General features: G+C 39.9%; 1 protein-coding gene across 4 annotated transcripts in view; it reads right to left on the bottom strand.

Annotated features, from left to right (window-relative positions):
- The window catches only part of smarca2 (SWI/SNF related BAF chromatin remodeling complex subunit ATPase 2), a 58211-nt gene extending 32553 nt beyond the window's left edge, over nucleotides 1-25658 (bottom strand). The window contains exons 1-17 of one of the 4 annotated variants that reach the window (XM_078251401.1): nucleotides 25542-25658; nucleotides 24203-24247; nucleotides 23631-23894; nucleotides 22836-22965; nucleotides 21959-22348; nucleotides 21098-21199; nucleotides 18564-18813; nucleotides 16187-16313; nucleotides 13854-14027; nucleotides 13157-13330; nucleotides 12121-12291; nucleotides 11408-11458; nucleotides 6659-6789; nucleotides 6123-6180; nucleotides 5725-5822; nucleotides 5158-5305; nucleotides 1724-1887 (exon numbers count right to left, since the gene is read on the bottom strand). In XM_078251401.1, coding sequence (XP_078107527.1) covers nucleotides 1724-1887; nucleotides 5158-5305; nucleotides 5725-5822; nucleotides 6123-6180; nucleotides 6659-6789; nucleotides 11408-11458; nucleotides 12121-12291; nucleotides 13157-13330; nucleotides 13854-14027; nucleotides 16187-16313; nucleotides 18564-18813; nucleotides 21098-21199; nucleotides 21959-22348; nucleotides 22836-22965; nucleotides 23631-23864 — 2402 coding nt within the window. In that variant the 5' untranslated portion in view covers nucleotides 23865-23894; nucleotides 24203-24247; nucleotides 25542-25658. The remainder of the gene's footprint in view (nucleotides 1-1723; nucleotides 1888-5157; nucleotides 5306-5724; nucleotides 5823-6122; nucleotides 6181-6658; nucleotides 6790-11407; nucleotides 11459-12120; nucleotides 12292-13156; nucleotides 13331-13853; nucleotides 14028-16186; nucleotides 16314-18563; nucleotides 18814-21097; nucleotides 21200-21958; nucleotides 22349-22835; nucleotides 22966-23630; nucleotides 23895-24202; nucleotides 24248-25541) is intronic. The other 3 variants (XM_078251400.1, XM_078251402.1, XM_078251403.1) reach the window with 3 other exon arrangements.
- Between the last annotated feature and the right edge of the window lie 842 nt (nucleotides 25659-26500).

Here is a 26500-nt window from a genome sequence, read left to right as displayed (position 1 = left end):
TGTTTGAAGAATGTGAAGGGATTCATGGTAGCAAAACAGCAATGGGCAACAACACATTTAGACATTAAAACGAATGATTGAAGAGATTCCAATATGTCTATGTCATGCCTTTAAAAAACAACAAGAATAATGACATGAAAGGATTGCTGTTAGATTGTTTTGACCTAACACGGGCCATTTTCAAGTTTATAGGTTGGAACAATTTAATGTGTCCTTGTTTTTTGCAACTTATTTCAGCTGGAAGGTTTTGCGTACTCCAAATAGCAGAAAGCCGTAACTTCCATATTGGCCCGTATATAAGGTTTTTTTTCTTCTGAAAACTATGTTTGAGAAAGTGTAGATTGCAATATATTTAGTTACTAGAAAATGATGTATTCACAAAATCAGATATTATTTTTGAATGGATTGAGTTTGTGTAACAAAGGCTCCTACAGAATGTTACATTACGGATGTTTGTAGCGATAATGTGGCTAAGCTAGCAATTGTCTTCAAGTCTGTTTAGACTGTTTTTTAGAGTTAGTCAGCATTAAAAGTGTTTAATAAACAAAGTTTAACATGCAGGAGTTTTCGATGGTTCGTGCATGTTTTGCTCCCACAAAAGGAAAATTCCTAATGCTCGGAAACAAGTCGAAAAATGTCCTCTGACAGCTTTACTACAGAGACAGACCAGGGACCAAATCATCGTCAAGCAGCCAAAATCTAACGTACCGGTGCCACTGACCGTCACAATGAAAAGCGCAAACAGAGACAGAAATGCTGTCCCAACAGGACTATTTTGATCTTCAAAAAATGAAAAATGTTCTTCCAAAAACAGGTGTTGGGAAGAAAATTGGTAAGGGTCATCTTATAATCAGGGTTGTCTTATATTCAGGCCAATAGGCATTACACCTGATAAGTCGGGGTGCGACGAGCCACTCGGCTCACGAGACGAGACACAACACTGGGTTCACGAGAACGAGACGAGATTTTAACACTATTTTAAAGAAAACTTCAATTAAGAAATATGACTGGAAAAACAGTCTTTACTCAGAGAACCAAGGTTGCAACGTAACCAAGCGTTTCACTGCAGCAGTAAACAAGGAAGTAGGCTGCTCTTGTATTCATTTATGACCATTTTAAGATGAGGGGAGAACATTTCTCTTTGTTTAATATCATAAAGAGTAAAGTTAGTGTTGCTTTCTACTTGCGACTGCGTTTAAAAAAAGACAGAGAAAGAGAGCGATCTGCACGAGTCAGTGTCACGCTGAACTGCATGCTGCAGTCCATGTGTGTGTGTCGGATGAGAGAGAGAGAGAGAGAGAGAGAGAGCGCAAAAGTGAACTGAGAGTCAACTTTGGCGAACGTACCAAGGGAGTCGCAAGTTTCACTTTATACAAATTGGATAATAAAACATAGCACTGGTGAGCCAGCATTGTCTAAGCAGAGTACTAACTCACTTTTATGTTAGAGACAGTTTGTGTTTTCTGCCAACTTTGACTCATCACTCCCTGAAGTGTGCAGATCTGACACTTGAATTTGAATTTAATTTGAGCAAAAAAGTGCATGAAGTGTCTCAATCAGGGACTCCTGACTCTCCTGTTATCATAACCATATCTTGTGATTGAGACTGAAAAGGTCAGTGTATTACAATCTACAATTATTTCCTAGTCACTTTAAAAATGATATTTTAGTCATAACAATGTAAAATAAGAGCCATGATGGTTGCAAGCTGAGGAGTGCTTACGAGAGAGGAACAATAATGAGAAAGGGACCGTTGATCCTCTTATGCTCCATCAAGTAGGTGATAAGAGCGATGGTTTGGATGGTTTTGCCGAGGCCCATTTCATCTGCCAGGATGCCGTTTAGATTGTTGTTGTAGAGGGACACCATCCACTCCAGCCCCTGGACCTAAATAACACAGAGAAATAAAGACCTAAAAATGTGCTTGCAGTCTGCTTGTATTATGTTTTCTCCTCCAGCACATAAAAGATATAACAGATCAAGACAGAGAGTGCTAAATGGCTTGTTTTCTTCGACCAAATTTAATTTAATATGACGTAATATAAAGACAATCAGCAAATTCTCACAACTGAAAAGCTGAAACCAAAGAATGTTCTCCCTTTCTTTTGAAAATTGACATTATTGATTGTTTCGATTATCAAAATAGTTGCCAATTCATTTTCAGTCAATCGACTAATCAATTAATGGAGTAATCATTCTAGCTCTATTAGAAGATAATTAAAAAGTGCCTGCCAGTCTACATGTAGAAGTACAAACCTTTATATGCCTCAAAAGAAGATAATTTAATGTTTTTTCATAGTGAGTTTTTCAAATGCACTTTGATCTCATTGTCATTTTGGCATTTTATATTCCAAGTGATTTAAGCGCAGTGGCAAAATATCAAGTGTGTTACTGGCTGTGTAGCTCCCCTGTGTCCTGCGGAAAAAAATCAGAGAAAAGACAGTACTGAGAAAAAGGAAAGGGCATGAGGACACTGGCAGCAGAAACGGGGACTGCCAACCAATTACCAACTGCAGGTTAGTTAATTAAATGCCTGACAGCAGAGCTAATTCCACAGAAAAAAGGCAGGTAGAGGATAAAATGAATAGGAAATAATAAACTGCCCTATACAAATTTGAAGCTTCTGTAAATAAATTCATGTCTGTTACACGGATCACTGTTGACACAATACATCCAATTATTGTACTGTTGACATCTCTCCAATTTCCCCAAAGAGCTGGCACAATATCTAATTTAAAACATGGCATACCATCAATCAGGAGTCCCAGGACGGCAACCGGATTGGAAATAAAGAAATGTTAGAAGCATCAAATTGCCAGTTCCGTATCTCCTGTAATATACTATCCTTCACTGCCATCCCCACTCACTACACCAGAGACGAGATTATCGTGTCCCACTGGAAAACAATGTGGTAGCATCTTTGCGAACTGACAACTGTCTTTAAACGTGACTAGGATGATTGAGCTTTTAGTTGCCTAGCAGCAGGTATGTTTTATATGTTAGTACATGTCTATATTGTGAAATGATTATTCAATTAATCGATTAGTCGATCTTTAATCTGCAACAATGTTGAGGAGTAACACTGGCTCCCGCTTCTTAAAGCCTGTACAAGACATTTAGAGATGTTACCATGGGCTATGGGAACTTAATTAAGAAGTAATAAAGGATAGATATATTTTTATTCACATGCCCATACAGTATGTCAAGAGTTAATCCATCGCTGTCATAGTTTCCTCCCTAACCAAAAAATCCCTTCCTAATAAAATTCCAATGTAACAGAGGGTGGACAAAATCCACAGTCCTGGTTCAATGTAAAATGTATTCCAAAGCTTTAGTGCCCTATTTTAACAAAAAAATGTACTTGTCGGGCTCCGGTCCTTTTCGGGCCGAACTTTTAAGGCCCGATTACAGCTCTAGCGCAAATGCGTTTAGGGTGTGTCCAAATCCACTTTTGCTAGTTTGACGGCGGAAAACAGGGTCCGTGCACCGGGCGCATGGTTCAAAAGGGTTGTACTTAGTGTCTTCATTAATTCATAGGTGTGTTTTGGGCGTAACATGCAATAAACCAATCAGAGTGTCATCTCCCATTCCCTATAAAAGCCAGGCGCGTTTGGACCTTGGCGCATTTCTATTTTGATGGCGGATTTGCGCCATAATATTTTTATTTGTAATCTTTTGCATGTTTGTGTGCTGCTGCGCTTCCCTGTGTGTGTGTAACAAGCATAGTGTGCGCGCGCTGTGCACGAGCCTAGGCGCATTTTACTAATTCGCTGTTAAAATAACAATAAAATGTTGCACTGTTGACTTTAGACCAGGTTTTTGTTGGTCAATGGCGCGATCACTTCCCGCTGCCTCAAGATAGCAATCCGCCAAGAATTCACCTGAACACACCTCCCTGTAAGACCAGCACGCCCATGGGCGCAGGTGCATTTGCTATTTAAAACGACGTGGGCGCTGGACGGGAAATTGACAACTGTGTCGGTCTTAAACTAGCAAAGACACTTGCGTCGGGCTTTGCGCTGTGCCGGGTGCAAGATAGGGCCCTTAGTCTTTTAAGTGTGAAATAAATAAATAAATGTTTCCCCAGACTGCGCTTTCTTTCTTTCTTTCTTTCTTTCTTTCTTTCTGAGTCATGGTGGAGCAGTAGTAGTAACACATGAAGGGAATTTCTAACCTAAAACACTGTAACTTTGAAAGATACTCACTTTATGTCTCAGCTAATACGTTAATATGACCAGATCGAGGATTTAGTCAGTCATCGTTTATATTGGAATTGCGTTATAAAAAGACGACCAATAACTCTTTCAATTTTATATGATCACGCAAGTATTGATTTAATCATTTAATCCATAGTGAAAATAATCGATAGCTGCAGCCCTGTGCTAGAGTATTCAATACGTCTTGAAACATAAGGGTGTTTGGAATCTGCTGCCACTTGAAGCATAAGTAATAAGAGATTATCACTTAAGCCCCTTGCACACATATACTGCTGCAACCTGAAATTATCTACATATTACTTTAGAGAAGAAAAACAGAGCCAATACAAATTTAAATTCACAATGCTAGTCCAAACAAGTCAGACACGTCTAGTGGTGGCAGCCTGGACCAAGACAAGCTGTCCAACAACAGTTGGAAAGTCCCGCCAGCTCAAGCCAAAAGCCTCCAGCACTCATAGATTTCCTGCTGCCGAGGTCAAACAAAATTGAACTACAAGAACAATATCTTGGATTTCCCTACTGGTGAAAGAAACCTTCCAAAACCCATGAACACAGTTTGAAAATCTGGCACAATGTAGCACAATGCACACAATACTGGAGAATGGCTGAAGTTTTGTAGACGTGTATAGATATATAAGAATATGTATATAAGTAACTGTATATATTGTATTTTTTTTTTCATTTGTATATATGTTCTTTGTGTGTGTGTAGCGTGAAGAACCTTGAAGATTTGAGAAAATGATTTTTCGATATAAATTGAAATGATAAGTGAATTTGTTTGCTTCTTATATTAAAAATGTTGTTTGGCAGAAAGGTAATAAACATTCAATCTGAAACTCATTTAAAAAAGCATTGCTGATAAGAGAACAACAACTGCTGCTGTTCAAAAGTGAGCAAAGAAAATAAGAGGGAATGCAAGTGAATGTGTGCATGTGTGTACCTGGTAATGTTTGAGTGAGCCGTTGATCAGCAGCGACGACTGCTTCTCCACCCTCTCAATGACAGCATGGGCCACACCATAGTAAGACTGGGAGCTGGTTTGTCCAGTAGGAACACTGTACTCATCATCCACATCCTGCTTGGCTGATCTGAATGTGTGTGTGATGTAAAAGAAAAGAGAATATTTAAAACCCCTCATTCCCGAATGATTTTTTTTTTTTTAATGATCAGTTTGAAGGCATAGCTGGGTCTGACGCTGTGAGCTCAGCTGGAGTTCAACCAGAGCTCCTTGCTAAGAGCCCCTATGGAAACGTCTAAATTCAATACATGGTCTAACAGAGCTGTCAAGATCAAACAATAAGTTATATTATAACTTATATATAACTTATAAGTTAAGTTATATTAATATCTTTTTTAAAAGCAAGAAACTTTGGTACACTAAACTTCCAGTAAGCTAAGAATTGGACCTTAAACTTTGTTTCAAACTGATGCAGTTCCTGGACGGAAAAAAAGGGCCCTGCCAAGTGAATCTGAGATAGCGGGAAGAATAATGCATAAAATACATTACTCGATAATGTGCTTGGTAGCCACCACAAACATTTCAACTCCGTTGGGATCGATGATCTTCTTGTCCTCCGTCTCTGCCTTGGTCCCCTCCTCTTCCTCCTTATAATGCAAAGTTGATAACACATGACTGAGAGCACACTTAATACAACGGTACAGCACAAACAGATCACAAAAGTAGCTTTAATGACAGCATTACTGAAGTGCATTCAGCTACAGCCCCCTGGTGGATTTTGACGTGCGAGTTTAGTGTCTGTATGTACAGTATATGTGGAGTTGGTCCATCTGTGATGTGGCTTAAATCCTGTTTTATAACATTTGCATGATTTGAAGTATTGCAGGTTGGGGAGGCTGATCTAAAATCCTCCACTGTTGGAGTTCATTAATAAGAAAGTCACTGACCTCCTCCTCAAACTCGGAGCCGCTCTCCTCGCTGTCCGACCGCGGAGCGACTTCATACCTGTTTTTTTTAAGCAGGAAAACAAGGGAAATCAAAAGTACAGTTACAATAATTCTTTTCTGTCCGTCACATATAAAAATAATAAACACCATCAGCAGAATTAACAAGCAGCAGCCCCCTAAAACAGGCAGAGAAGGGGGGTTGTTCCTTTGGGATGTTGAACCTCAACCTTGACAAACTCTCCATCCTTTGAAAGCATACAGCCACACAATTCTGTTCTTATAAACTTTTGAAAGATCACACTATAGCTGCGAAAACAAGTGCTTATTTAAAAAAAAAAAAAAAGTAGACGTACACTGTAAAATCACGCGCCTGCTTGCTGTTACATGCATATAGTGCAAGTGAAACCAGTTAGAAAAGTGCCACATGCAGAAACTCACAATATTTACTTACGAATTATTTCCAAAACACAAAAATAACATCACTTTAAATGTGTCAGAGGTTGATAACAGTTCTGTGCAGTAATATGCCTCCTCACCCAGGGTTCATCTCGAGCCAGGCCTCCAGCTGGCTGGATTTGGGAGCATCCGTTCCCTGCAGAACTTTCCCAGTCTCCGTCTGAATCACTTTGACTGGCAGCTCACTCATTTGGCTGCTCTCATCCATGGGCTGCAGGACAAACAAAGCACAAGGAGAAACGTGTAGATAGATAAAACTGAATTTATGTTGGAGCACTTTACACAAATGTTAATGTTCTTCACGTTTTTTGATAGAATAAAACATATGTGCTCTCAAGCATGTAAGATCTCAGGCTGTTACAGCATTTGTTAAAAAAAAGCTCAGTTGGTAGAGCGGGCGCCCATATACAGAGGTTTGCTCCTCGACGCAGCGGGCCCGGGTTCGACCCCAGCCTGCGGCCCTTTGCTGCATGTCATCCCCCCTCTCTCTCCCCTTTCATGTCTTCAGCTGTCCTGTCAAATAAAGGCCTAAAAATGCCCCAAAAAATAAATTCTTATTACTCGTTCAGACATGAGAACAATAAAGTAACAAATCTAAATAAAATCTTTACATCAGTAGCTATTGATTTGTTGTCGTTTTTCATTGCTGCATATGATAAAAGGGCCTATAGACATAAACTGATGTCAATTTTGGCACTCAGATCGACCATCGATGATTGAAGAAACGAGCACCGATTGTTGTTTTCCCTGCTGATATTAAGGATATCCCTGCTCCCTACTGTGAATTTACAGGAGAGGTTTTTGGTGGAGTGCCATGTCTGTGTGTGGTGGTATATTTGGACTTTTGATAATCGGAGTCACTTTTAACAATGCCAAACTGGCAAAATAGACCCGACTGCCCAACCCTAGTAAATATAAAGCTGACCTCACCTGACAATGGCATCATTATGAAATTATCTGGCCTGTATTTCCGCCTGTATTCAAATTCAGACGATTTGACTTGACATAACTTAAAGTTCTGTTTTTGCTTCAATGAATCATTGTTTCAAATGGAACTAGGAGGGATAATAAATCCCAGTTCCAAACCCATCACCACCCCCTTCATTAGAATCCAATATCTGGGATATCTTCCACAGCCCTGTTAAAAGATAAACAACCGCTGGAACATTAATGAGCCACTGAGACCTTAGCATATTCATTTCTAATAGTAGAAAAAGGAGGGAGAGCGCAATTAAAAGCTGAGAACGTGAGCGAGAACGAACACAGCAGATTTCCATTTGTTTATTGTTGTATTATTTACAAGACTAGTGCAGTGCCCGTTGAAAATGTGCCTATTTGGAACGGGCCGATTGCTTGGCCTGTGGCATTGCTGCTTGTAGAATTCTTCAAAACCAAATTGTACCCCAAAATTACTTACAGAAGGACCCCAAACCACTTAATATGCAACTCCCCTGTATACCCTCCTACTAACTTACTGATTTACCTGACAGAGAACGTTGCAGATTCAGAATGTAATCACAAAATATCACAATGAAAATGTGGAGTAATGGTGCCGTGTTGTCTCCGTGGGTAGAGCAGGCGCACATACAGTGGGGCAAAAAAGTATTTAGTCAGCCACCAATTGTGCAAGTTCTCCCACTTAAAAAGATGAGAGAGGCCTGTCATTTTTAACATAGGTACACTTCAACTATGAGAGAAAAAAAAATCCAGAAAATCACATTGTAGGATTTTTAATGAATTTATTTGCAAATTCCTCGAGAAAATAAGTATTTGGTCACCTACAAACAAGCAAGATTTCTGGCTCTCACAGACCTGTAACTTCTTCTTTAAGAGGCTCCTCTGTCCTCCACTCGTTACCTGTATTAATGGCACCTGTTTGAACTTGTTATCAATATAAAAGACACCTGTCCACAACCTCAAACAGTCACACTCCAAACTCCACTATGGCCAAGACCAAAGAGCTGTCAAAGGACACCAGAAACAAAATTGTAGACCTGCACCATTCTAGGAAGACTGAATATGCAATAGGTAAGCAGCTTGGTGTGAAGAAATCAACTTTGGGAGCAATTATAAGAAAATGGAAGACATACAAGACCACTAATAATCTCCCTCGATCCGGGGCTCCACGCAAGATCTCACCCCGTGGGGTCAAAATGATCACAAGAACGGTGAGCAAAAATCCCAGAACCACACAGGGGGACCTTGTGAATGACCTGCAGAGAGCTGGGACCAAAGTAACAAAGGCTACCATCAGTAACACACTACGCTGCCAGAGACTCAAATCCTGCAGTGCCAGATGTGTCCCCCTGCTTAAGCCAGTACATGTCCAGGCCCGTCTGGAGTTTGCTAGAGAGCATTTGGATGATCCAGAAGAAGATTGGGAGAATGTCATATGGTCAGATGAAACCAAAATAGAACTTTTTGGTAAAAACTCAACTTGTTGTGTTTGGAGGAAAGAATGAATGGGGCCATGTATCATGAGATTTTGAGTGAAAAGACCTCCTTCCATCAGCAAGGGCAGTGAAGATGAAACGTGGCTGGGTCTTTCAGCATGACAATGATCCCAAACACACCGCCCGGGCAACGAAGGAGTGGCTTCGTAAGAAGCATTTCAAGGTCCTGGAGTGGCCTAGCCAGTCTCCAGATCTCAACCCCATAGAAAATCTTTGGAGGGAGTTGAAAGTCCGTGTTGCCCAGCGACAGCCCCAAAACATCACTGCTCTAGAGGAGATCTGCATGGAGGAATGGGCCAAAATACCAGCAACAGTGTGTGAAAACCTTGTGAAGACTTACAGAAAACGTTTGACCTCTGTCATTGCCGACAAAGGGTATATAACAAAGTACTGAGATGAACTTTTGTTATTGACCAAATACTTATTTTCCACCATAATTTGCAAATAAATTCATTAAAAATCCTACAATGTGATTTTCTGGATTTCTTTTCTCATTTTGTCTCTCATAGTTGAAGTGTACCTATGTTAAAAATTACAGGCCTTTCTCATCTTTTTAAGTGGGAGAACTTGCACAATTGGTGGCTGACTAAATACTTTCTTGCCCCACTGTATAATTAGAGGTTTATGCCTTGACGCAGTGGTCCAGGGTTCGAATCCAACCTGTGACGATTTCCTGCATGTCTTCCCCCTCTCTCTTCCCTTTCTCACCTAGCTATCCTGTCGAATAAAAGCGGAAAAAGCCCCAAAAAATAATCTTTAAAAGAAGAAAATGTGGAGTAATTAGACATTAGCCTCATGGACTCATGGCAGTACGCTACCCACCCGGCCCTTTATGAGAGCTAAACAGCACATATCTGCGTTAATCAACCACCAGAACCGGACTGCGTGTGTGTGTGTGTGTGTGTGTGTGTGTGTGAGAGAGAGAGAGCGAGAGCGAGAGAGACGGTGTTGTCTCGTGTCGTATGATCGTTAACGAATTTAACATTTCAGCAGAGGTGATAACTTCCATACAGGTTTAGTGGCTTGACCTGCGCTCTGCTCAGTCAGTGTGCACTGCGAGAGGGGGAGTGGCCAGCGGCTAGGGCAAAAGCCAATGTGTTTGCATTTCTAATCCAAACAACATCAAACTTGGCACTGCACTTACTCGTGCCCGTAGCAAGACACATGTCAAGTTTGAAGTCCATCGGATTAACGGTTCGAGAGATATGCGCATAACACACACACACACACACACACACACACACACACACACTCAAGGGTGAACATTTTTCGGGACTCCTGTGAGTCACGTGATTCTAGACAGACAGACGTTTCCTGTGCAATTTGCTTTGGCTGTACTATCACCTAGGGTGCAGTCTGCCTCTGAAAAGACAAGTACTGTTTGATCTGATGTTCAGATTATTTTTTTCATTTCTGCCAGAGCACATTTGGAAGACTGAGCATAGGGCTGCAAGATTAATCTAATTGCAAATGTGATGTCCCTCTGTGCGATTACCAACTGCAAAAATTGTACGATTTAAGTAAACAAGAAGGTGTGCTGTGTGGTAACGTGACAGTGCGTGCAGTCTCCACTTTACCGACAGTATTAACAACAGAGGAAGCCACTGTGTCTTAAGAAGCTTGGTGTTTTTATTGTTCTCTGTTCACTCACTTTACATCGTCTTTGCAATCTCTTTTTCCGACACCACTCACGGTCACTCTCCTCTCTTGCTTCAACAACCACACACTGACGTCACTCACTCAGCACCTGACGTTCTCGCTCTCACTTATGCCTGACGTATGGTTCTGTGTTGAATCTATATGTTGAATCTGCCATCTGAATAACGTACCCCATGGATGTATTAAGCGCTACCGTCGTAACAACGTCCACAAAAGATTTGACGAATCGGTCTGTTTAGGCAATAGCGGGTGTGTCGCATACGGTCCCGTGAGTATCAGAAGTGTAGAGGGTTTCAGAGCATGCAGACTTTAAGAAGAGGTTGGAAAAATCTGGCTCTTCAGCTGATAAATGTTCCGCTATGTTCACCAGAAAGTCGCTAACCATTTGGTGCTGTGACAACGTGTACAATGGGTTGTTAGTGCCTTGTCACTGAAAAGCATGCTAACGCTAGCATGCTAGCGTTAGCATGCTAACGGTTGCGGATAGCCAGCTCGTTTCGGCTAGTGACGTAGAAAACCCTGCAGGTTTTGAACAGCTCACCCAGAGACTGAAGGCAGAACACATTCATAAACCCGTATCTCACTCAAAATAGCATGGATGTTTTTTTTTCAAAGTTTGTATGTGTGTGGAAGCACCAGAGACACAAAATAACACCCCAAATCACAGAAAACAGTGATTTTGTTCATAATATGGGCACTTTAAGTTCTGCAGCTCACCTCTCCATCAGGTCCAATGGCACTGGGGCCTTCGCCATCTCCATCCGCCATCTAGACATGGAAACACATAAACCCATTTAGTTGACATGTATCATTACAAATGTTGTTATATAAAAGTAGGGTATGTTTTAAGTATAGGTAACACCAGCATTAGATAATCTCTCAGCAATGGTGGCTATAACATTGTTTCCTCCATTACTCCGTTTAAAGAGGAAGGAAGAGCTCTCCAACAGGATATCAAGGGTGTATCAATGTAGGGTGCTTTGTGTCCAGTCAGAGACGACACTAGATGAGTTCAATGATTCGTTCTGCCTCTCTAACAGAAGGTGTGAAATTATGTCGGGGTACTCTCAGCCCACCATGACATTGAGTTTGAGACCCTTTTAATGCTTTAAGTCACATGGAGGTAATGTGATCCTTGACAATTACCACACTGTCATTCTGGAAGAGGCTTGAAATAAACAAAATAATGGTTTTAAAACCATGAGATTAAAGTGCAATAATTAAGGCATAATCCGTGCCACAGTTGGTGGTCAGTGTTCTTAGGGAAGGTTGGATTGACTTTATGTAAGGACAGACACGCAGAAACAACCTCATTGTACTGTGTTTTGACCAAAAAGGAATAGATTTTTCAGAAACCAGCAGGATACAAACATCTGTCAGCATAAAGCAACATCCTGTAAAGGATCCCATTTGACCATTTATCTTCCTACCTTCTTTTTCTTCTTCTTCTTCTTCTTCTCCTTGGCAGCTTGGGCAGCTTTGTGTTCGTACACCAGGGTTGTGAGGTTGGCCACGTATTCATCCGTCTGCTGCAGCAAGTAGGCCAGACGCTTGTCCTTCTTTTGGTCAATTAGTTTTCGGTAGCCTTCCTCATCTTCTGCCTGAGTGTGGGGGGGGGGGGGGGGGTTAATGGCGGAAGACGACCAGAACTTCTTGAGGACAACAATCGGCTAAAAGTATTATCTATAGCTTGATAATATTCATTCAAAGTAGGGCTGCACAATTAATCGCAATTGAATCGAAATCGCAATATGGACTAGTGGAATATCCAAATCGCAGGGGGGCGCAATATTTGTTAATGGCAAAATATGTGTCAAACCATTCCGAATGAAGTATTGTGGTGCTGCAGAGACGTCCCAGCCTACAAATCATATAATACAGACTAAAGAAAAAATCTTTGTTTGGTACAGATCCTCGCAAAAATCACACTTTCAATGTTAATTTTCAATGAAAATGAGAATACTGGTACAAAAACGATCATTCCCTCCAATATCATGAATCATATCGCAAACTCAATATCAGTCAAAATAATCGCAATTAGATATTTTCCTCATAGCGTGCATCCCTAATTCAAAACCAGTTAGATCTGTAGCTCTGGTGTGCTAATGTATTCTGTATATGTATTCTATTCTAATATACCAGATCAGTGTTGGAGCAAATACGAAACGTATTAAATCAGGATCAGTTATCTGTAAGACACCTATTCATTAAATACTGTCACTGTCATGAATAAATACTCTCTACTTAATACAAAACTTAAGGTTATGGATATAACCCGAGTTCTCTGATAAGCATGAGTGAGTATCTAAAATGTTTTATAGACAGGTGCCTCAGATAATAAACTCTGACTGTAAAAGAACCAAAAGTTTCACCGTTATCAGGTAACATTCGTACGCCATATAGGACTGTGAAACATTTACTTTTGAAGGTGTGATATAATGTTTATTTAGATTTTCCAGCTCTTACCATGAGTCTCCTCATCCTCTCCTTCTCGATTCTCTCAGTCTCCTTCTTCTGTTCCCGCTCTGTGTTGGTGTGCCAGGTGGCGATAGCTCGGGTGAGTTTCTGCATTTTACCGGACACTGAGCGGTGATACTCTTTAAAGTCCTTTGCATGCTGAAGAATACTGTTGAGATATTCCTGAAAAACAGTCGCAAAACTTGTTTTAGTCTAAATGCTAATTTGCTAATGCTAAACAACATGGCACACAAGAAAAGATCATTACGTGCTATGTCGCCAAACTCCACTTTCTTCTTCAACTGTTTAACGCTTTTCTGTTCTGATTTTGGAGGTCCACTGTCAAGAAATAGACCACTGATGTCTGTTTTAATGTTTTCTCTTTTTCTTGACTTTTGCTGTTGCAGCTTGCAGAAAACATTTGGTAAAGTAGTGGAAATAGAAAGTAAATTGGAAATTGAAAGTAATAGTGATTCGCAACTATATTCTGTATTAAATCCCAGTTATTATGACAGCACTTGTTTCCAGGGCATTGATGAAAAATTAATGCAGCCAACTAGAAAAACACACATTGCAAAACTGTTCTGCTGCTGCACTGGTTCAATACTAAAGACTAAACTGGACCATTTTGTTCCTAAACCTTAAACCCAGCCCTGACACAGTGCTCTCCTCTGAACTTGATTATAAACACTGTAGTGTGGATCACCTGATGTTTCTGTCGGCGCTTCTTTTCCTGCTCGAGCTTCTGCTGTTTCTCCAGCTTCTCAGTCATGCGTGCTTCCCTCAGCGTCTGCCGCTTGCTGCGTCTGTAAGCCTTGGAGTTGAGGGCCGTCTCCAGGGTCGTGTCTCGCCTCATACATGCCACCACGTCCTGTCTCAACTGGAGATATGCACAGATTAGGTATAGCAATGTCAAAACTGTACATGTTTTCAGTAAACTCAAACAGTAAGCAGAACTGAAAATAACACATCAAACTGCAGCTTATGAGACATCATTTTTTTAATGGCCTGACAGGGCATGGGACCGGGAGGTCGTCGGTTCAATCCCCAGACTGATAGGATCAAATCTGGGTGGGGAAAGTGAAAGAGCAGCGCTTGTCCCTCCCTCATTACAACCACTGAGGTGCCCTTGAGCAAGGCCCTTAACCCCAACCGCTCCAGTGGAGCTGCTCAGTGGCCAGCAGATCAGACTGTGGTTGTACTGGGCAGCTTCCAGGTATGAATGTGTAACTGTGTTTAGCATTACCACGCTCGCTGGGTTGGAATTAGAAAAAGTGGCGGTGTACAAATACTTGGGTGTCTGGTTAGACAGTTCCCTCTCCTTCCATCAACACATAGACCACCTTCAATCTAAAGTTAAGTCTAGGCTCAACTTCCTCAACAGGCTCAACAGGGCCTCCTTCACTCATGCTGCCAAACGCGCCTTGGTGAAAATGACAATTTTACCAATTCTCGACTTCAGTGATGACATTTATAGAACTGCCTCTAATTCTCTCCTAAAAAAACTGGATATTGTCTACCACAGTGCCATACGTTTTGTGACCAGAGCCCCTTCTAACACACACCACTGCAACCTCTATGCATTAGTCGGCTGGCCCTCGTTACACACTCGACGCTTAACTCACTGGTGCCAACTCATTTACAAGTCCTTGCTAGGCAAAGCCCCGCTGTACCTAAGCTCACTGGTCACAATAGCTTTACCCAACCGCAACCTATGCTCAAGCAGTTACATCTCCTTGGTCACCCCAAAAGCCCACACCTATTTGGCCGCCACTCCTTCTAGTTCTCAGCTGCAAATGACTGGAATGAATTACAAAAACCCCTGAAACTCAAAATCCTAATCCCACTAACTGCCTTTAAAGCACGTCTGTCTGTGCTCCTATCCGATCACTGTACGTGCTAACTGCTCTCCATCATTCATGCACTGTTTTTTAACACCCTGTTTTTGCACACCCTAATTCCATCATCTCCATCATGCCCCACTGCATTTCTGCTCAGATGCACATCCGTACCTGCCCTTTTGCACCACTCACCTACTCTTCTGTATATTGATGGATATTTTCTACTCTTCTGTATATTGTATAATTCTGTTATACTTGCACTAATTGTATATTGACTCTTTACTACATTCAGCATTCTTATAGACTGTCTTTTCATGGTTACTGTGTTATTTCTGATCTACTTCACTAACTAGACCACAATCTGCACTAACTGTACATTGGCTCTTCACTACGTTTTAGCTTCTTACAGACTGTCTATCTATGCATATTGCGTTGTAACTGTTCTAAATCACTAACTGGTCCACAATTTGCAATATCAGTATTTTGACCCTTTAAGCGGTGACACAGACTGTCTATTAATGTATATTGTGTAAAATAAAAAATAAAAAAAATCAGGGTGTTCCTGCAGAAGGGAGATTGCCTCTCATTGAAACTTCAGTGAATAAATAAAGGTTAAAACATTTTTTTTTTTTTTTAAAGATCCAATTAACAACAACTTGGAGAAAACTTTGTATTATGGCGTTGTGGAGTTGCTGGTGAACTTCATTAGAAGATATTATAAATCTGGAGGTGGCGTGAGGCAAAAAGCAAAATGAGATCCTACTGAAATTACATTAATGACATTTTACATGATGTGCATCAAGTTATTTTGTAATATTTATTACACACAGTTGACACTGGAGAGACTTAAGGAAATAACTGCCACAGCTCTATTGCTTTGAACTGTCTAGATATCACTAGGATGGAAATTTGTATAAATTGCATTATTATACTGAAGAAGAAAAAAAAAAAAATTCATGTCACACTTTCATCCTATTTGGCTGCTTAGGGACTTAAATAGTTCATAAAAAGTAAACCGCGGGTAAAAAAAAAAAACAACACCTACTGTGTGGATTCAAAGAGCATGAGTCAATGAGGAAATCAGCAATGTGTCCTGGTGCAGTGTCAATGACTGAACTCCCTAAACTGTGAGTTCTTCTGGGTAAATTAATATTCTGTGCAGTCACATTTTACATGAAACATAGCAACTGCTGTGTACCTGGCGCTGGAAGTTAAGAAGACGCAGTGCCTTGAGCTCAACTGTGGCTTTAGTCCTCAGGTCGGGGGGCAGAGAGCCTGGCAAACTTTCCAGTTCCTGGATTCGATGTGCAATCCGAGCCTGCAACCTGAGGAACATTATAACGATGGTAAATCAAACTGTAACAACTCTAACAACTACCCTGGAAAAACCACATAATTAATGCACACTTTTGACACTTTTTGACGGCACCATCTCAACCTCCTCAGTCTGGATGGCAAAACTGCCTCATCCCTCCAAGACAAGAGAAGAATGTTAAAGCATACGTTCACGCTGGGATACACAATTGCCCTATAAAGGGATGAATAAAGTTGTTCTATACTGAATTAATTTAGCCAAACTCTGATTACAACGTGATAATGATTAGAAGTAAAAGAGTATACATTTAGTGAAGCCCAGTTTCCAAAGTGTCAGTGAAAATATCAAGCTGCAATTATGGATCTTCTTCAGAAATCTTGTTGTTTTTTTTGCCTTAAGTGAATGGGACAGTGCAGAGGAAGGCTGGAAACAATTGGGGGAGGGGTATGAAATGCAACAAAGGTCGCCAGCTGGAATCAAACCGGGAACGTTGCAGTTATGTGGTGTGCACCTAAACCCTTCAGCTATCAGGAAACCCTCACGTTATTGTTTAATTGTTTAGTCAATACAAAAAATGTAAATAAAATGTAAGAGAAAGTCCATCATCATTCCCTAGACCTCAAGGTGGCATCTTAAAATGTGTTGCTTTGTCCAGTCAACAGATATTCAATTAACAATAATATAAAACATTATACATTATAAAATCCTCACATCTGAGAAACTAGAGCCAGGAAATGTTTGGCATTTGTGGTTGATAAATGACTTACACAGTTACCAGACTATCAACACTGTTGATGATTAATTTGGTGTTGATTGTCTGATTGATTGACTGATGGCAGATATTAGAGCAGTGACCTGACATAATCAGAAGCCTCATGGAGGTAACCAGTATCATCATAATCTGAATTACAGCTAGACAGACAAATCTGCCAGGCTAATATATATCGGCCAATGTTAGCTCACTGCAGATACATCGGTATGGGTGTATATGTTGGCCGATAAGTAACACAAAATTGCAGTACAGAAATGCCAAACTGCAGTGTCTGCGTTACACAGTCTGATAGATTGATTGACATAGATTGTTTATGTTATGTGTTTATGATTACGGGAAAACATTGGCCAATATATTGTTATCAGATTGTTTTATTTTATTTATGTTTATTTGTATAGGGACAAGTTTGTAGCATGGAGCTATGCCACAGACCACAGCATTTATAGCTTAAGCTAATTTGCAATGCACCTCCCTAGATGGACCTTTTCTTTTCTTAAATAAAATAAACTCAACACTTACATGAAAGACAGTAGAGAACTTGTGTATCTATCTATCTAAATAGATACATACATGCAAAAATGCAAAAGTCACAAAAAAATACAGACAAAACAATACAAAAAACAGACTAAAACAATAAATGATTTAAACTGCCAAATATCAGTATTGGCCTCAAAAATCCAGTATCAGATGGGCAATAATCCGAATAATGGATTTCTATATTAGAAATAAATCAGCGATATACTGTACTGGTGTCATCTTTTGTATAAACTACCCAGCCATACAAAATCTTATTAAGTTTATACATTTTAGGCAAGGAAGTGTCTCCCCAACTATAGGGAAAACACTACTGAATGGTGTGATATACACTCACTTCATGAGGAATCTTTTTAGTACTGGTTATCAGTTGTTCCTACTGTTAACCTATTTGGCTTTCTAAAGAACAGGTGTATGAACAGTTTATGTAAGATTCCAAGTGCTAGTACAGTTTTTGGATGGTTCACCATCAGAGGCAGTTTAGTATCTTTGTACAGCTATAAGAGCATAGCCTTGGCCTGCTCCTACGTTTGTCTGCTAAATTTATGGCAGGTACGCTGCAAGTTGTTTACTTGTTCCACTCATTACAATTCAACAACAACTGCTGATATTTCCCTGTCATCAAAAGTGGTTAAGGAAAGCAGAGAATGTAGCTTACTTCACCTCATACTCACCCAAGGTAAATAATTTATAAGCTCTAGCTCTGACTTTACTGTTTTGATTACTCAACTGTCAGGGGGCCTCAGAAGTTCATCAATAAAAGATAAAGATGTTTTTTTACCCAACAGTTTCACGGGGGTGCTGTATGTTTACATGGCCTAATTTGACAGACAAGGTGAAGAGAGGGCAGCTCGCTCTGATCTCTGAGCATTTCGTGACCAATTCAGCTTGTCAAGGGTGATCTGAGAGGACGAAGAAGAGCCTTTGTTAAATGTGTGATAAAGATTGAGATACCTGTACTCTCGCTCTTGCAGGATACCCACTGGGTCCAGGCCCTGGGGCTTCTGGATTGGTGTAATGCGGTTCTGTTTCTGCATCTGAAGCATGGGGGACACCTGCTGCCCGGGAGGCTGAGGGGTCACCGAACTGCCTGGCATGGCCCCAGCTGGCACAGCCGAGACCTGAGGTGGTGCAGGGGACGGGCGTCCACTGGGAACAGGGGTGAGGTGCTTCTGAGCATTGGCTTGATTTTCACCACCCTGACCTAGAGACCGAAGACTTTGTCTGTTATTGGGTCACTTCTCAGTGGGGCAGGTGAATACAGACATGATCGAAATCACAAAAAGAATCATGAGAAGTTATTTGATGACGATATACTATGCATTTATACATACAACATAACGTACAATTATATTACATACGTTTTATACACATACAATTATAAAACAAATTTAAATAAAAAGAGGAAGTGACATCTGGATCTGATGACTGTGCTCCTGATGCATGGGTAAGTATAACACTGCTTTGTTGAAGTACATTTAAAAAGCCTTCAACCACACACCAGTCTTCTTCTTGATTGTTGATCCTGATGATGTTGTTTTTAATCTTATGCAATAATAGTTTCTTTTTTTTTTTTTTTTTTTACTTTTGTACTTTAACAAAACAATGTGGTTTTTACAATCAATATCTTAGCTGAAAACAATGTTCAGCTTGTGAGTCTACCATGGGGCTCGATATAGATCATAGATACAGATCTGCAGAGAAAGTGACTCCCTTTGCCCACACAGGTAGGCAGGTACATATCAACCAGGGTTTCCTCAGTTCAGTGAAACAAGTACCAATATTTTTTTCATTTTCACAAACAGTCTGGCAGCGCAGCAGACACCTACACATAATATTACTGGCCTTCCCCCTCCAAGGCCTTGCTCCAAGAGAGCTTCCCTGTTTCCATGTGTTTTCCCTCCCTCCAAGGTTCCTCTTTAATCTAGATGTAGACATCTTTCAAAAAAAGTTTGTTTCCTCACCTGGGACCATTTTGCCATCAGAGCACCTTCCATGACCTATTGCTGTTTTGACTACTATAAAACATTTGGAAGTCAATGCAGTATTTATACCGTTTCGTACAGTTCTTTTTGTATCTTGCTTTTTTAAATCTCATTTAATTGGTGTGTATTTGAATATTATTTCAGATTTGCTCTAAATATTTGTTAAACTTTAAAACAGGGATCTTCAACAGAGGGTCCGGGACCTATAGTTGGTCCTCAGAGTCAATGCAGGGGGGCCTCCAAATTATTATTAATTTTTGAAAGTTTTTTTCAAAAATAAATCCAACATTTTAGCAAATATAAATCCTCACTGCTTACTGGCCTATAGGTAAGGTAGTCACTAAGGTAGCCATCCACAGATAGTTAATCCTAAGGAGTCACTGTGCCACATGTATGTTTAACATTTAAACATAATTTATAAAATCATGCCAACAATTATTAGGCTATTTTAATAGCTTAGTATTCTATGCAAAAAAGGTATGTATAAAGGATTTAGGCTGCCCTACACATTATTGTAGGCCCAGTTTATTATGCAACTTCATTTTATACAATATATGTAGTAGTACTGATCTGTCTCTCTTTCAGTTAAGGGGTCCTTGGCTTAAAAAATACCGTTAACATGTACCTATATGGTGAAAACTGTAAAATAATGCTGAATTTAAGTCATGGTTATGATTGAAAAAGTATCCACATTAAGCCACTAGACAGAAAATGCATACATTTCAATATATAAAGGATATTGCTATATTATTTTCACACCCTATTTTTCATGCAATTTCAGTGAGACCTATAAACTCAGGAGGATCATATACATTATTATAAGTATACTTTAGGAGCTACAAACATTTGGGATGGTTTTCAAAGAATAAAATCCATCAGAGGTTGATCCTTTAATGTTAATGACAGCTATGATTCCTTCCACCAGGGACACTTGGTATAAGGTCTTATGTTTATATGAAATAGTTATAAAAATAAAAGAAACTTACTTACTGAAAACAGCTGCTTCAGTGTCAAAGAGCTGAAGACTTTTTAGACTCACAGACTTTGATGTTTCATCCTAATGGGATTTTTCACTATAACATGTATTAATCGTAATATTTTGCCCACATTTCCATAAAATACTGTGGGTGTTGCAACAGTATTGTACTCCGTCTTTCCCAGTTTTAAGAGAAAATTATAGTTGTCCAGACGACCAGCAAACCTATTCAAATTGTGTTTCGGGGCAGAAGTCTTCAAAGCCAGTGCTGTTACACTGTATTTAAGTCAACCTTGTTTTGCAGCATTTTTCCACACTATTCCACACAGTCTCATCAAAGAGAATCTGACGTAAGACTACACATCTGACAGCTGGGTGTAGTTTGGTCAGTCTCAAACCTTTCACTCACACATTAGATTATGGATGTGTAGAATAAAATGGTGTATTGTAAGTCAAAGCTGATGCAGCTCACTGTGACTTTAGTCTATACTTGCTGTTAACTCTACACTTATACAGTACTTACTTACCATCAGACCAAGGCTTGGGTCCTGTGCTTTGATTGTGTCCTTGCATGGTTGGGGTAGGGCAGGGACTTGACTGGGGACCACCCAAAGGTGCCATTGGCATACCTTCCAACACAATAACAATTCATATTTTAATAATTATTTTTGCAAACTTAACAGATAATGTAAGCCTTTGATGGAGCCGTTGCTACAGTTTGTTTTATTTTCTTCAAAATGTTGTGATTTTGCTGTTGAAATTATCATTATTATATATTAACAATGTTCTTGCATAGACTGAACGATTATTTTATTAATTGTAAATAAATAAATAAAAAATCTGCAGATTAATCTTTGGTGAAAATAGCCATTAGTTGTAGCCTACATATTTTGTAATTATACCCAACAATCAATACCATTATCCTTTGTATTAGACCTTTTTAAGACCACCCACTATTTGAAATTATTTTATAATATTATAAGCAACATTTATAAAAATGAATCTTAGAAATCCCAAAAATGTTGACTGTTCATTTGATACCAAAATTGTGATTCTTACCATGAAAAACATTTCCGACAAAATGATTTGGATTTGAGAAGCTCAAATTGAGCAAGATCTCTGGTCATGATTACACCTGTCTTCTCAGTGCAAGCTGACACCCAGGCAACATCAACTGCCAGGTTACATTACAGGTGTTGGTGCTCTCAGGTCAAAATCTTGGCCGCATTGAGATATGAACCATCCACATATTGAGGTGGCCTGACTCACATTTCATGGAGGACACAGAGCTCATATTAAAGTGTGCTCAGATCTGTTGCATCGGGAAACAAAGTCACACTAAAGCTCAAAGAACCAGTTTGTATCGCTGTAAAACTGTATCAACTTACCTGGAGGCCTGTTGTAAGGACTAGCAATCGGTGTCTGCTGCTGCGGCTGCTGTTGTTGCTGCTGCTGCTGTTGCATTGTGGGTAGACTCCTCTTTCCCTGAACAGCCAGTTGGAGGTTTTCAGGCAGGGGTTGCCCACGGCCTAGGATCTTGTAGGCCAGGATTTGAGCTCTGAGCTGCTGCAGCTGGACCGGACTGAAAGCAGAAGGTCCCCGGCCTTGCTGGCTCATGTTGGACATGTTGGGCACGGCTGACTGGGGATCCATGGGCATCATAGGGCCTGACTGGGAGGGAGGCATGTGGGGTGGTGTGGGTCCCCTACCACCTCCTGACATGGGACTAGAAGCATGCTCGTGGACACCCATGGGGGATGGATGGGGGGATATGTATCCTACAGTAGACAGGAAGGAGTTTTAATGATTTTACATAACCAAAATTTACATTAATACCTTTACCTGGGGATCGGAGCCCATTTTAGGGGTCATACAATTGAGCTAAGGGGGCGCAAGAAAACTAAAAACGGGTTATTTGTTTAAGACTTTGCCAATCTTTGCTTTTTTCTTGTTAATGACTGGGTTATTTTTACACTTTCAACCTGTCAAAGGTATTACAATAAAACTGTATAAGTATGAATAATTAACATTTGACTGGCCTGGTTATAATCTGTAGATATATGCAAACTGTCAATAGGGATTGTTTTAAGGGGACACAAGCTAAAGAGGTTAGGAATCACTGCCCTAAAGCACTACTACTCAAGTTTCTGATGCTACTGAGCAAAAGAAAGGTACCTTACTACAAACTTAATAAAGCAATCATAATTAATTGTGCCTGCTTAGACAGCCCGCTGGTTTAGTTTCAAAAACAAAGTGATAACATACCTTGGCTGTGCTGGTCCATCGGACTCTGTGGAGGCCCCATACCACTATGCAGAGATCTCATCCCAACACCTTTCATGTGACCAAAGTGCATCGCATCTGCCATGGTCTTCTCATTCATACCCTCCATGGTCTGAAAATAGAAAAAACATTGTATACAACACATTTTTAATTCAAATCTACAAAACTGAATGATGATAATAATCTAATCATCATACATATTAAAAATTAAATTAATATTGTTGGCATTCAAGTTAAATGACTCACCTCACCTCTTGCGCAGAGTAAAACCACATTTCTCTTGCTTTTTATCGTCTGTCACATTTTTGTCAAAAGGTGATCAGTGGGTGAAAGAGGGAGATAAACTGGCTATGTAGCTATATTTCTTAGGTGCTACATGCCAAAATTGTTAAGACGCTCCAGCTAAACGCGTAGATATATATCTCAAAAGAAGATAAAAACACACACAATAATTGCTTTTTATTTATAAAAGGTATTTGAACTGTCAACAGATGATAAGTGACAAAAAAAGTATAGGCCAACACTTTCTAAATTACATTAAATATCTTTTTGTATTTCTGCCTTATCGGGTAACATATGCATATGTGATATATCTTCAATAATACAATATAGTTTGATATATCGGTCTGCCGCGCTTGTAACAAGTGTCTAATTAAAACTTAACAGTGACAACTAAGCCTGTTGAAGACATCACAGAGATATAAAATAACTACTACAACACTGTCCTTGAGCAGGAGTGCCTTCAAAACACTCCTCACAGCAGAGGGCACACTGTACCTTGTGCATGGGATACATGCTGTCCTGAGAGTATTCACTTTGTCCCTGACCCTGCATGCCATGAGGTGCGTTGGGTGTTCCAGGTCCAGGACTGGGTCCCATCATACTGTGAACAGAGCCTGGTGAGGGGTCCGGTCCAGGGCTAGGGCCCAAGATGGGCCCTGGGGATAGACCTGCCCCTGGAGAAGGGCCAGGATGGGACATACCACCTGACGTGTCTGAAGGGGTGGACATCTACTGAATTGCTGGGAGCATACCAGACAGCTTCAGAGGAAAAAGGAGGGACAGGATTTTAATGCCATGCAAAATACACAAGTCCAGTGCCACCATACATGTAATGTATTTTAATATTTTAACTGTTGTTTAAATTGTGTTTCTTTTCGGTTTTGAGTTGCATGGCATGTATGAGATAAATTAAATAATGCTTCTCTTTATCACGCTGCTGCTTCATTGGACATGATTTCATTGTATAGGTGCTGCTATTTCTGTAGCATTTATGTGTACATTATTATTTTAAGCACTATGCAGTAAAAATATTTGCTGTGGGTGTTACGTGTGCCATATACCCTCACCGTTTAGCATGTCATTCCCCATGTATCTCCCCTCTCTACTGTCCACTGTCAATAGAAGTAAAAATCCATAAAGAATATGTAAACCATAGCTAGTGCTTCACATCGGCAGAGCGTGCATCTTTAGGCCTGACAGGTTTACATGTATTAAAATAAACTTTTAAGTCTCACTATAATGTGAAAAACCCTGAGTAACAACTACAACAACATAAGAAATAAATCATCCATAACATATACTTTACAGACATACAGAGCTGTATTTGGTATGTGGACAGCAAACCTTTTTGTAAACAAATGTCTTCTGTGGTTATTACTGCCAACTGCTCAGACTGTGCCATCATTGCACATCTTTCCACCTACCATGGCATCAGTCTGACTGACCACTTCTGTTTGTCAAACTACAAACAATCAGTCCATTACTTCCTGCTGTCAAACCACAGAGGCATATGGCTGCATAACACAATGACTCATCTCTCTGGTATTCTATACAACTATTCTATAGACTACTATCGATGCTGTCACCTCATTTCCAGCAGAGGTAAATGTTTGAAAAACAGACCTAATTACAGCATTACAGCGTTAAAACAATTCAATTCAACTCAATGGGGCTTTACTGGCATGAACCTTTCAATACAATGAATGTTGCCAAAGCATCAACATACAATTTGTCCAAATATTTGGTCAGTAGACAATACATAGTAATATGAACATCAACACAACATTAACATTGATTTATATTAATTATTTTTACATTATAATATTTAGGTGTGTTTGTGTGTGTAAAACCGATGTCTAAATAAATCAATCACCAATAACAAACGGAATAAATAGCGCGATGCATGTTATATTGTTAACATTCGCGTCACATCGTTGTTTTCTGACATGTAGCTACGGTTAGTGACGTTAGCTTGGTAACTAACGGTATCACACTGTAGAACTAACGTTAACGTTAACTCTGATTGGATCATGGCTTCCCCAAAAACTGGGGGCCATCACGGATATGCAGGCAAGATCAATGTTTAAATGAAAGTCAAGCTCATGACATGACCTTGGCGATATTTAAAGAGACAAAAATCAACTTTCATATTAAATTTAGAAGCAAACAGCTCCACAAAACAAAACAACTAGGTCGCTTTAGGCTGTCTACTTCGCTCGATCGTTGGGGAACTTAGCAAACAGCTACAGTAGCTAGCTAGCTGACGTTAGCTAGCATAGCAACTAGCCTACTAGCTAGTCCAGAATCTCCAGCTAGCGAACTGTCAGAAAGTTTGGACGGTTAGCTGAACGATGAGTAGTTACATGTCAATATGCATCACAAATGAAGCGCCGTAAGTGGATTTACCTTTCGGCTGAACTGTAACAGCACACAATTAGATTGAAAAATTGTAATGTTTCTTCAAAATATGACTGCTGTCGAAAAGTTCACTCCCCCTCAGTGTTGTTTTGCTGACATGTTCAAGTGTTTCTGTGTCGCCATTACTGATTTGTCAATGTCGCCGGAAATCCCGCCCCCCTCCACAGTGATTGGCTGGATTACACGCCAATCTTCTTATTTTGTTTCTTGGTCGTGTATCTGCCTCTGTAACCACTGCTGTGCACTTTCGGGGTTGACTGACCATGACTGCAAACAAGACGATACACATGCAAAAGTTTAATACAAACTTGGAGATAATGTCAACCATGATGAAATTAAAATAACAATGTAATAACTTGTGTTTAATACTGTGATAAGCACTAATGCAAATGGGAAAGAGGTTTGTATCTGATGTTGTGCTAAACCCTCTTCCTGCTTTTAAAAATAGATAAATAGCCTAAATCTTATTTATTTCGTTGCTTTAACTATTGAGATTAACATTAAGGTCTAGCTATTTAAAGTTAGTTATGGCACTGGTGGAATACAACTACAACAAAGCACTGAGGTAGTACTTAAGTATTTCCACTCCACGACATTTAAGAGAGACATATTGTACTTTTTCTCCACAGTAGTTATTTTACAGCTGCAGTTAACAGTTAGGCTACTTTGCAGATTGCAATTTTACATACATCATCTAACAAGCTTATAACATATGATGCATTTAATGGATCAAACATATTAGTATCACCAATAAAAATCCAATATCCTACTCAGGGTTGCGTTTCTGCTGCATAATAAGCCATTTTACTTTGATGCATTAAGTAGGCCTACGTGTTGCTAATAATACTTCTGCACTTTTACTTTAGTAGAATTATGAATGTAGGGCGTTTACTCGTATTTTTACATTGTAGTTGAATTCTGCCACCGTGGTTTGTTAGACACATATG

This window comes from Sander vitreus, chromosome 5, assembly GCF_031162955.1.
Source record: "Sander vitreus isolate 19-12246 chromosome 5, sanVit1, whole genome shotgun sequence".
NCBI classification, from domain to species: domain Eukaryota; kingdom Metazoa; phylum Chordata; class Actinopteri; order Perciformes; family Percidae; genus Sander; species Sander vitreus.
Note: the sequence above shows the minus strand (reverse complement) of the source record. Positions and strands in the feature narration are given on the sequence as shown.